An 11,216-nucleotide genomic window follows, 5' to 3' on the forward strand; every position below is an offset into this window, starting at 1 on the left:
AAATATTTCTTGATAGATAATTTTGTAACACTGGATCATAAAATATATAAAGAAGCTAATCATGTGTGAATGTAATCGTAGATCCAGACAGTAACGATGAATGAGGGACTGAATTCTCGCTTTAATTCTTTCATTAATCCGGTACGGGATGAATTATAAGATACTTTCCATTATCAGCTGCTTGGAATATTTGTGCACAACAAACATGGCATCTGGTTGCTTGAAGAAAGTAAGTTTTCCTTTTCCTTCAGTGTGCTACATTGACCCGTACTGAATGTACATCGCAAGATCTGTACTTCACATTAGTGTTGTTAATTCGGATGTTTCTTATTGAAATGCATTAATGCTTTTCTTGGTTACTTATATTTCTCAGTCCACCTCCTCAACGGGAAATGAAAAAGAAACGCTTATTCCCTAGTTAAAATGCACGATAAATGAAAAACATTTTGATCTAAGTTTGGATAGTTTCTCTGTTGTAAAGTAATCTTACGATGTTCTAAAGTGGAACAAAATTAGCAAATGCGTTAATTTTTTTGTAGTCCCTACTCTGATTCTGGGAATAATAAAAAAGAACACCAAAATGGGCAAATATTCTCATTAAATACAATTCTTGTTTCAGATTTGGGTAAGTATCTCCAATTGCTTTCAAATTCGGCATACTCACTCATTTTGGCCTCGTAATCACGAATCTGCAGTTAGAAATTGGCGGTCACGTCCAGTGGCGCAGGAACGTTTTTCATTTGGGGGGTACAAAATTCAGCCTCCCATATATATATATATGTCCAATCAAGTGTCGCAATGATAATAATTAGGATAATTATATTTAATTAAATTAATATGTTAATTAATTAAATGTCAATTAATTAATATTGTATTGTTATTATTACATGAATAGGTAAAAGATAGTAAAATAATAGAAATATAACAGCAAGTATTCATTATCTAGCTTACGTTGAGTTAAGATCGCCAAGATTTGCACAAAAACAACTGCCCTGGCAAGGAATTTAATGTCAGATAGAAAAATAATTGAATATTTATTGAATAACAAAAAAAGGAGTTAGATCCAATTAACGAAAAGTAAAGTTCCTGATTAATATTTTATGGATATTATCATTAGTAGTGTGCATAAATCTTTGGAATCCTTCAAAGCCGTATGAGCCAAATTCCTAGCCTCCAATAAGTTCAGCGGAAAAAAACATCGAGTATACAGGGTGCAGCAGAAATAACTCCCGGATTTCATTCGTGAATAACAAAGCAACGATAGATGTTATGCAAAATTTTATTTCACAGTTGGAAAGAACAAGGATTACCATTTTGTTTCCCATATGTACCGAGACAACTCCATGAACGCCTCTAGTTTTTTGAGGAAGACGGCACGCAGTTAATGTACCATCTGACCGTTATGTATGGATGTTACGAAACTTCCTGCAGCCGCAATCGAACGAACGTGGCAAATTGGCTGTGTGGTTCCAACAGGACTGTGCCACAGCACGCGTATCGATGAACGTGCTACGTGAAATGTTTCCAGGGCGTCTGATCTCACTTCGAAGTCACCTTCCATTGCCAACTCGTTCCCCCGAGCTCGCACCCTGCGACTTCTTTCTATGTGAGTACCTGCAGGCTAAAGTTTACCAAGGAAGGCCGAGGACAGCCAATGATCTGAAAGATGGTATCAGACAGGAAAGAGCGGCAATACCGACCAGACATGACTAGGAGGGTAATGCAGAACTTCAGGGCGAGACTTCAGAAATGTACACTGTGCAGATTGGCATTTGGACGATATCATTTTAAAACAAAGTCAACTATGTCACCCAAAATGGTGACTTGTGGCAATTTTGTAAAAAATAATTGGAACATTTTGTTCTTTGCAAATGTGCAATGAAATGGTAAACCTTGTTCTTTCCAAGTGTGCAATAAAGTTTTGCATAACATCTATCGTTGCTTTGTTATTCACAAATGAAATCCGGGAGATATATCTGCCGCACCCTAACTTTTAATTGTTACGCTGTTCAAGCATGGTATTGGCATTGATGGAAATTGAGTATAACAAATGCTAAACAATTATATTTTGATAAATTACTTTTACTATTTGGTAAGTCTTTTGGGGGGGAAGGGGTCCGGACCCCCTGGACCCCCACAAAAACGTCCTTGATACCTAGGTATAATGTGAAGCCATGAGAAATATTCTCTTTTAGAACAGCACACACGAATGTCCTGTTATTTAATGCAAAATATGCATAAATATTTTTAATTGTTTTTGTTAGAATTTAAGTTGTTTTTTTTTTTAAAAAAAAAAAAACAGATTTTAAAATCAGATAACAATTTTGAAACATATAAGGCCAGTGGCGTGGCGTGACTTTTTAAAAAGCGTTACCGGCTATCAGTACGACATTTATGCCTGCTAGTCGTTATTACACCCCCTCCCCCCTTTCGGTAAAGAAAACATTTCTTCGAGCTAGATATTTGTTCATTTCGTTCTTGTTTTGCTATCAGCACATTGATTTAGCTACAAACACTCGTAGAAAGAACTACCACTCATGAGACAGTTACCACGAAAATCCAATGAATAGTGGTAGACCCTTGTCAATTCTTCATCTGTCTCCGTTTCTTTGCAATGAGCTGCGAAGGGGAAGAACAAGATCCACACTTTTCTCTGGTCAGTTTGACGTTTGTGTGGTGAGCACTGAGCAGACGACAGAACTCCGCTCCTTCGTGGAAGGGAAACTCAGCTGTACGTACTACTGTTGCCAACTTAGTATTTTGGAGCAAGGTTTGTCCAAATCATGAATCACACCAAGGAACTATATTTTCGTCTATTACCTAACTGGTCTCAGTTGTAGTTCAATCCAGCCTTGGCTCTGCCTCTATTTGCTTCGCAGAAATTGTATTCCTATTTAGGCGGGATTTAGCTCTTTTCTGCCAATCCGATGTGACAACACTGGCTGCTCCGGTGGGTCTGAACGGAAAATCAGGAGTGAGGGGGATCTTGAGCCACCCCAACCAGGAATAATCATCTCCCACCCACTGGATATAGAAACTACATTATATAGAGTTCCACTTCAGTTCCGTTCATTCTAATTTTAAAAGTCCCATAGCTACGCATAATAATATCTAAACAATTTATGGCAGATGTGTACCACATCCAATGCCTTTTAGAAGCCATGTATTTGGTATTTTCTCAGACATCTATAGGGTGTTGTATTAAAAAAGAAAAAAATGAGTTCAGATGGTTCCCAATCAACTCGTAAGAAGTCTAACTTTGAAATATTTGTGAAAAATTTGACAAATCATTTATTTGTAATGTAATTAGCTGTACCTAATGACGCTCTTCAAGTACTGAAAGTAATACGTATCATTCGGTACATTTACAAAACCGAAATCCTTCAGCTCTCAGAAGTAGCAAGGAAAGCCATACGCTCCAAAGTTTATTCTTTCTTTTCAATTTTTGGTGGACAATGTGAAGAGCCGGCCAAGATTTATTTTCGTATGTAGTGGTATTAAATGCAGATACATGAGGGTGTTTTAGGATGACATGTCAATTTCTCGTTCACGTGAAAATGAAAACTTTAATGTAAGCAGAAGCATGTGCGCGTCACAGTTAAAGATTTTCGCATCTACAAAGAAAATCCAAAACACATTCCCACCTCACCGTACTCCGTGGCGGAGGGGTTAGCATAGCGCGCTATGATGCCTGAGGCCCCAGGTTCGAATCCTGGCCTGCCCAGGGGTGTTATTTTTGAGTGTCCATCAATTTCATCATATCATCACTCATCCTCATCTTCGCGATTAGCCAAAAGTGGCAGAAATGCGAAGTAAAATAAACCAAATCAATCAATCAAATATTCCCATCTTACTCCCAGAGACCTTGTAAATCCAATCCAAAATATACCAATAGAACCTGCAGTGAGTCTCATTTATCTCGTGCATTCATCTGGCTAATGTAATTTTCTTACAATTTGACTTTAGAGTTTAACATAAAATGGCGTTGTGTTTGTGTTGCATTCGATATCACAATTAGATTTTAAGCAATTTATATCCATAGGTAAAAAATAGTCCCCCCTCTGATAAAATCGCAAATTGCACCCTGTTTAAATGTCTAGGAAAGATTTCATTTCACCTAGGAATGATATCGCGATGCGATGAGTCGAGAATTGTCACAGCCTCATCTCGTCCCCTGTGTGGTGAGGTCCTTCTCGTTCTTGTTTGTGCTTATTTTTCTTTCGGTTTCCACTCAGAAGTTATGAAAACTTATTCCAAATTCACCTCATTCTCAGATAGGCTAATCGGCACTCTATTTTAAAAAATATATATATATCTTAATTTATAGGTTTAAGTATAGTTTTCCCAACACCCTCTTACAAATTTATGAAAAATATGGGTGAGGTGCAGGAGTGCATTGTAACACCCCCCCAGTTGGTCTATCGTGTCTCGTCTCGTTCGTGTAAGTGTTCTGTTTCGGAAAATTCCATTATAAATATTCAAAAGAAAATGGGGTCAGTCATATACTCTTCTGATGAAGATTTGTACCTTATCTTCGAATCGACGTGACCACTGCTTTAGAAATGTGTACCCCCCCCCCCTTACGCAAAGCAGCAATCGTCTGCAGCATAATTGTCTGAGAGTCAATCAGATTCCATCGTTCCACACACATTTTAAACAATTTTCATCTCCTTAAATAGGTTTCCAAGAACTTAGGTGAATGAACTAACTAGTAGCAAGCACAATGTAGTATAATAAGTTTACAATTAAATGTTTTGAATTTCTGTGGTAAGGACTATAATGCTTAAAATTTATAAACAATAATACATTTTTTATTGGGCGAATTGATAATAGGTAATTTTAACAGTAGCACCTTCCGTCTACTGTCAAATTACCAAAGGGGGGGGGGGGGTACAGGAGGTACAACTCGATTTACGGATTTAGGGGGGTACAGTACCCCCCTTCAAAATTTGCAGGGGTACAATGTACCCCTGTACCCCCCCCCCCCCCCCCCCCCGTTCCTGCGCCACTGGTCACGTCTAGAAATTGCAAAATAACCTTGTCAATTACCATACACTAACATGGAAACTATATGAAGACGTCTTCCTTTCTGCACAACAGTCTTGCAATAAGTGAGAGCATTGATTTGTATGTGAGATAATGGCATCTTGCGTAAAGGTGGAAAGCATGTTTGCTCCACGAACCATTCACATTAAGGTTAGGTTAGGCAAGCATAGTTAAAATTAACGGTCATCATAAACATAGTTTGGAAATGCTAATCATTGCAAAAAATTGTTTTCTTCATAAATCAAGGGTGTTTACTCCGTTCACGGACCCACTTTTTTTTCAATTTCTAGACGTGACCGCCAAATTTTAACTGCAGATTCTTGATTATGAGGTCAAAATTAGTGAGTATGCCGAATTTGAAAGCAATTGAAGATACTTCCAGTATTGTAAATTCGCTCCAAGCATTCTATTCTATTCATTCTTAATGCAAAATAAGAATATAGCAGTACAATAATAATGAAAATTATTTTTCTTTCTAGGCTACTGGTCTAACAGGACTTGCTGTGGCTAAAACTCCCCACCACACATTAGAGGTTCTATATTCAAAGATAATACGAGCGTTGGAAAGAATGCCCGAAAATGCAGCATATAGAAAGTATACACATCAGACTGTGTGTGACAGGTTAAATATAGTTAAAGCTGTGAGTATAAAAAGTATTTATTAACTAACTAACTAACACTCTAGCCTTCATAAACCCGAAGGTTCATGGCTGCAGCAACACAGGCCTTCCATCTGTCCCTACCGATTTCCTTTAGGTCCATCTCAATGTTGTCCCTCCATCTTCGTCGTGGCCTTCATATAGGTCTCTTACCATCAGGTTTCCCAACAAGAATCCTGTGAACTCCTCTTTCCTCTCCCATTCGTGCCACATGGCCTGTCCATCTGAGTCGTCTTGATTTAATTATTATATCTGGACTGGATGACAAATTGTGCAGTTCTACATTATAGAATCTTCTCCACTCATGTGTCTCCTTATCCCTTTTAGGTCCAAATATTTTCCTAAGCATCTTGTTTTCAAATACTCTCAATTTATGTTCCTCTTTCAATGTAAGGGACCACGTTTCACACCCATATAATACCACAGGCAAAATTACTGTTTTGTATATTTTAACTTTTAGTTTCTTAGATATTAAACGAGAAGACAAAGTTTATGAAGAGAGAAGTAACATGCATTTCCTGAATTAAGCCTACTTTTTATTTCCTCTTTAATACAATTTTCACTTGTTACTATTACTGCTAAGTATTTGAATTTGGAAACTGGTTCAAATGAGTTGTTATCAATAATTAGATTTTGATTATTACCTAACACTTGGTTTCGGCCTATAAGCATATATTTAGTTTTCTCTTTGGTAACTCCAAAACCTATCTCTTTAGCTGCTTTGAAAAATATTTTAGAATTATTCTTAATTGTATCTACATCATCTGCATATGCTAACAGCTGAGTCACACAGTTTAATTTTAGTCCTTCATTAGTTTCTTTTACCTTCCTACCAGCATATTCTAAAGCAAAATTAAAGAGCAATGGTGATAATGCATCTCCTTGTTTTAACCCATCATGAATGTAAATTTGTCAGACACATTAATACCCACACGAATTTTACTTTCTGTTTCACTGGTGCATACTTTTATCATACTAACAAGCTTCTTAGGTATTCCAAACTTGACTAATATATTTTTTTTTTCAAGTGTCTGTCTGATGTGAAAAATTTGATCTGTAGTTGATCTGTTACGTTTAAATCCACATTGATAATCACCTATAATTTGATTAGCATATGGGGTTAGTCTTGTTAAAAGAATGTTAGATAATATTTTATATGTTGTTGAGAGTAGAGAAATTCCACGGTAATTATTGCAGTTCATTTTATCACCTTTTTTAAACACAGTAACAATTATGGATTCTCTCATATTTCTTCTTTATTCCAGATGAAATAAATTAATTTATGAATTTGACATATTAACGAATTTCCACCATATTTAATTAACTCAGCTGGTATTAAATCAATGCCAGGTGCTTTGTTCTTCTTTAGCCTTTTAATAGCATCTTTAACTTCAGTCAAGTTAGTATTTATTCTTTGCCTTAATTAGTTTTGTGTGTAAAAAGAAATTTTAACTCCTGAACTTTTTTAATGCATCTTATGTTTTATTAACAGTATTTAGAAGTCACAGTTACTTTTTTTGCAGAAGTAATATTATCAACAGTTACTTTATGACAAGTTGTTAACTTGAAAATTTGTAACATGGGGGAAGAGCTAAATTCTGTTTCCAGCTATGTGTATTTTCTGGATGCTAAGGTGAAAGGGTTTTATGGAATCTTCTAAGGCAAGGAAGCTAGGCTTCTTTGCATGCTAAATTAGAAAAATCATTTCTCTATTGCAATTTGTCATTTCTAATTCCACGTGAAGCCCTCAGCACTTTGGGTTTACTGCTGCATTAATTTGGATCATGGTAGTAGAGCCAGAAAGAAGTCATTGTCAAGAGAGTGGATCTTTTTGAGGTTGGAATAGAAGAGAAAGAAACAGGTGCAAGTGAAATCTATGCCACAAGGTGCAAAGTAAAATTAATGATCACAAGCAAAGCAAACTTTTGCTCCATTATTTTTATTTGTTGTAATAAACACATTTATTTTATTACAATTAATTATTGTGTGTACTTTGCTTGCAAGCATATTTCTAGCATAAAGTAAATGTAAAAATAACCTACAGTTACTTTTCAAGTAATAGTAACTGCAATGGAGGCACGTTTTAAAATGAGTAACTGTAAGTTATTTACTTTTAGGAAATTAACTTTCTGAACACTGTTTATTAGTGAGGAACCTTAAATGTTCCATAGTATCTTTCATATCTTTATAGGACCACTGATAGTAATATCTCTGTAATTATAATACCATATAGCACTGAGTTTGTCTCAGTTTTATGACAGACATTCCATCAAGCAGTGAAACAGTAGAATTTACTGATGCATTTGTTTGAAAAGTAACTATTTGTTAAGGCCGTAGGATGACTATAAATACTTCATATTAACTCATATCATATGGATAGCCGTTGTTGGTAGGAATCAACCTACTACAAACATTAAAAAGTCATCCACTTTTATGTGCAAGAGGATAAGGATGCAAAAATGTGAAGGTAACAGATGTATAAACGGTAAACCACTGATTACTTCCTAATAACACCTTTCCATGATCATAAAACATTAAATGCAAATAGCAATACCACCCATAGGCTACATAATATTTGTTCTGAATATATGTGTTTGATAACAATACAACCTTGAAGAATAGGAGCATCTTAGTGAAGGTTCTGGTTTCAAATCCGTACAGAGGCCTGTTTCTGCATAAAAGCACATCTAGTTAACATTGACAATTGACCTATAGAGATTATGAAAGACCATTTGCATGGAAAAGATCGTAATATATGGAACTTTTAGCCAATCATTCATCTGCATCAGAATGTCTCATAATACCAGTGTGCAAAAGATGTCAATATGCAGTGCCTTCATTTGGTTATTGTGCCACTCAAACATAGCCCATGTAGCAGTTGGAAGCAAGTTCCTTGCTGGTGAAATTGGATGTGACCCCCTCAAGTCAAGCGCATGTATTTACTTTAAAATATTTCACAACAACAAGTAAAGAAATCATGTACTTTGGTCACAGATGATGTTGAAAATGTCCTTTACTGCCACACATTTTTCACATCATTTGAGAAAGATTGCATTCACACACATTAGTTCTTAGCATAAAACTCACCCACTGGAGACTTAAATTGTGTGTTTAGAACAAACTCTTAGGTAAATTAAAGTTTAAAACACTCAAAATATTTGGTATGACATTGAAATTCTCATTGTAGGAAGCTGATCCTCAGAGAATTGAAGAAAGGATCAACTGTGGCCAGGTGGAAGAGTTGATAATCCAGGCAGAGAAAGAATTGAGGCTTGCACGAAAAATGATAAGCTGGAGACCTTGGGAGCCCCTTGTTGCCAAACCACCTCCAACCCAATGGCAGTGGCCAGTGAAGACCAAATAGACAAGTTATAAATTTGAGTAACAGTGTTAGTAATGCAGTGCATATTTAAGTAAATGCTTTCGTGTCTAATAAATACTGTAGTTGTTGGCAGTTATTGTTTTATTGTTCAAAATAAACTTTCCCGTAGATACTTCATGAGCAAATGCATTTAGTGACAACATATGAGAGGAATATTTTAAGGAACAAATTTTTAGAATATTATTTTGAATAGAAGCATGGGCTCCTGAACTGTACATTTTTTTTAGGCAATGTTCTTTTCCTGAGAATAAAAAGAGAAATCCTGTTAATTTTTAGCAACTTTGCAGTTATCTGAAAGAAATTAAGAACCAAGTACTCTTTATTTTTATTGTATGGTTATTTTATGTTGGCTGTTTACTAGACATCTGCGTGGGCGGGATGACTCATTCCGTAATCTGGGATCTGCTCAATCGCTGTGGCAGTTCTCGGGATCCAGGTCTCCATGCGCCGTGCAGCTTGGATAAAATCGGGCTATGACGTCACGTCCACACTGGAGCAGGTATTCGTGGTTCATTAGGATCTGTAACGTGGGTATTTTGGGCAGACGACCGGTTCACTGTACATAGACAGTGGTGTGCCCAGTATTTTCGAACGGAGATATGTATATTTTGTTAGTAGTCAGACCTCTGTGTCTTTGACGATCCTTTTTTAGGAATCTTGGGCCAAAGGAAAGGGTTTATGACATCCACCAAGACCCCCCCTCCCACTGTATAGACACCATGCCATTTGTAATAAGAGTACGTGCTCACCTGCAGGTGTGACAGTCTTTTCTCGAAATAGTGCATAGTGCTAATATTATGGGTTGAAAATGTTATGGTTTGTACTTATGTCATGCACTGTAAAATCTTAGTTATAAAAACAACTTATTCATATATCATGGGTGGAATTGAGAGAAGGGGAAAAGGTGGTTCACGCCCATCCTGGAAACTGCAAGTATATCGGGAGAGGTCACACATGTAATTGTACTTTACTGCATTATATTAAAAGGGATTGATTATTAAATATATGAATGGTACAGGTTTGTTGCAGGAACAAAAATTTCAAAATTCAAGCAGTGCAATAAAAAGAAATAAGAGTTCCCCTTATTGTAAAACAATAAATTATAAAAGTGGGTGACGGCCATGTGTGCACATAATACATTTTCCTCCATGAAATAATTTCGGTACTCTTCATAAGAACACTAAGAGAATGAACTTCTATGAAGATCATGTCAAGTTAACCAGGGCTGCTGAACATACTACATTATAATTATACATTATCGTAAGTTTGGCATTATTAACCTAATTTGTTTACCATCAGGTTGATAAGAAGGTTCCAGTACTATACGTACTGCCAGAAAATTAAAGCGGTATGCGTGTTGGAGGGGGATCTAGAAATTAAGATTTATAACGGACTTCCACACTATAGTAATTTATTTTTTCAACGTGCTCCTTATGTGTAACCTTACTGCAAATAATAACGCATCTCAAATCAAAATTTTCATATATTCAACACTACCTGTTGAATTTCTGGGGTTATGCATTTCAATTTTACGGACACCCCCTCCCTTTCGCACCAGCTACGCCTCTGATCATTCATAGGCGAACAAAATAATCAATAGCGTCATCATAAACAGTGTCTTTCCTCCAATCACAGTTGTTCTCGTAAAGAATTGTATTGAGTCATCGACAGCCCGCCTGTTCTTGAACCAGGGTGGATAATGTTTTGCCAATTAAAACCTAGGACACCTGGCTTCATACATGGTACACAACAAAATCTACACCCATTTTTATACTTTAAGGCAATGGTTCCCAAATGTGCGCTGTGGTTGGCTTACAGGGGTGACGCAAAATGTTCCAAATATTTTCACTGAAATTACAATTACTTGTTAGTCTACGCATGATTTTTAGTACTTTTTACACAAAATGTTTCTGAATTTGAAGTGTGTTTTTACTTTTTAATTTAAGGCAAGCAACCTAATCACACTGAGTGCTGCAACTGTTAGATATGTCTACATTCTGACCTGGGCATCACGGAAAAATGTTAAAACAGTAAGGTTGCCGTGAAGCGAAAAAGTTCGAGAACCAGTGCTTTAAGGTAAAGTTTTAGACAAAATTATTGTCCTCGTACTTTTAAGGGTGCAAAATGGC

At 36.4% G+C, this 11,216-nt stretch overlaps 1 protein-coding gene across 1 annotated transcript; it reads left to right on the forward strand.

The window, feature by feature from the left end:
• Positions 1 to 71: 71 nt before the first annotated feature.
• On the forward strand, positions 72 to 9,153 carry ND-13B (NADH dehydrogenase (ubiquinone) subunit ND-13B). Its single transcript, XM_083139840.1, has 3 exons — positions 72 to 229; positions 5,526 to 5,687; positions 8,893 to 9,153. The coding sequence occupies exons 1-3, from the start codon at positions 149 to 151 to the stop codon at positions 9,067 to 9,069; spliced, it is 420 nt and encodes a 139-aa protein (XP_082995966.1). The 5' UTR covers positions 72 to 148; the 3' UTR covers positions 9,070 to 9,153.
• Positions 9,154 to 11,216: the final 2,063 nt, after the last annotated feature.

Source organism: Lepisma saccharinum, chromosome 1 (assembly GCF_977018435.1).
Source record: "Lepisma saccharinum chromosome 1, izLepSacc3.1, whole genome shotgun sequence".
Taxonomy (NCBI): Eukaryota; Metazoa; Arthropoda; class Insecta; order Zygentoma; family Lepismatidae; genus Lepisma; species Lepisma saccharinum.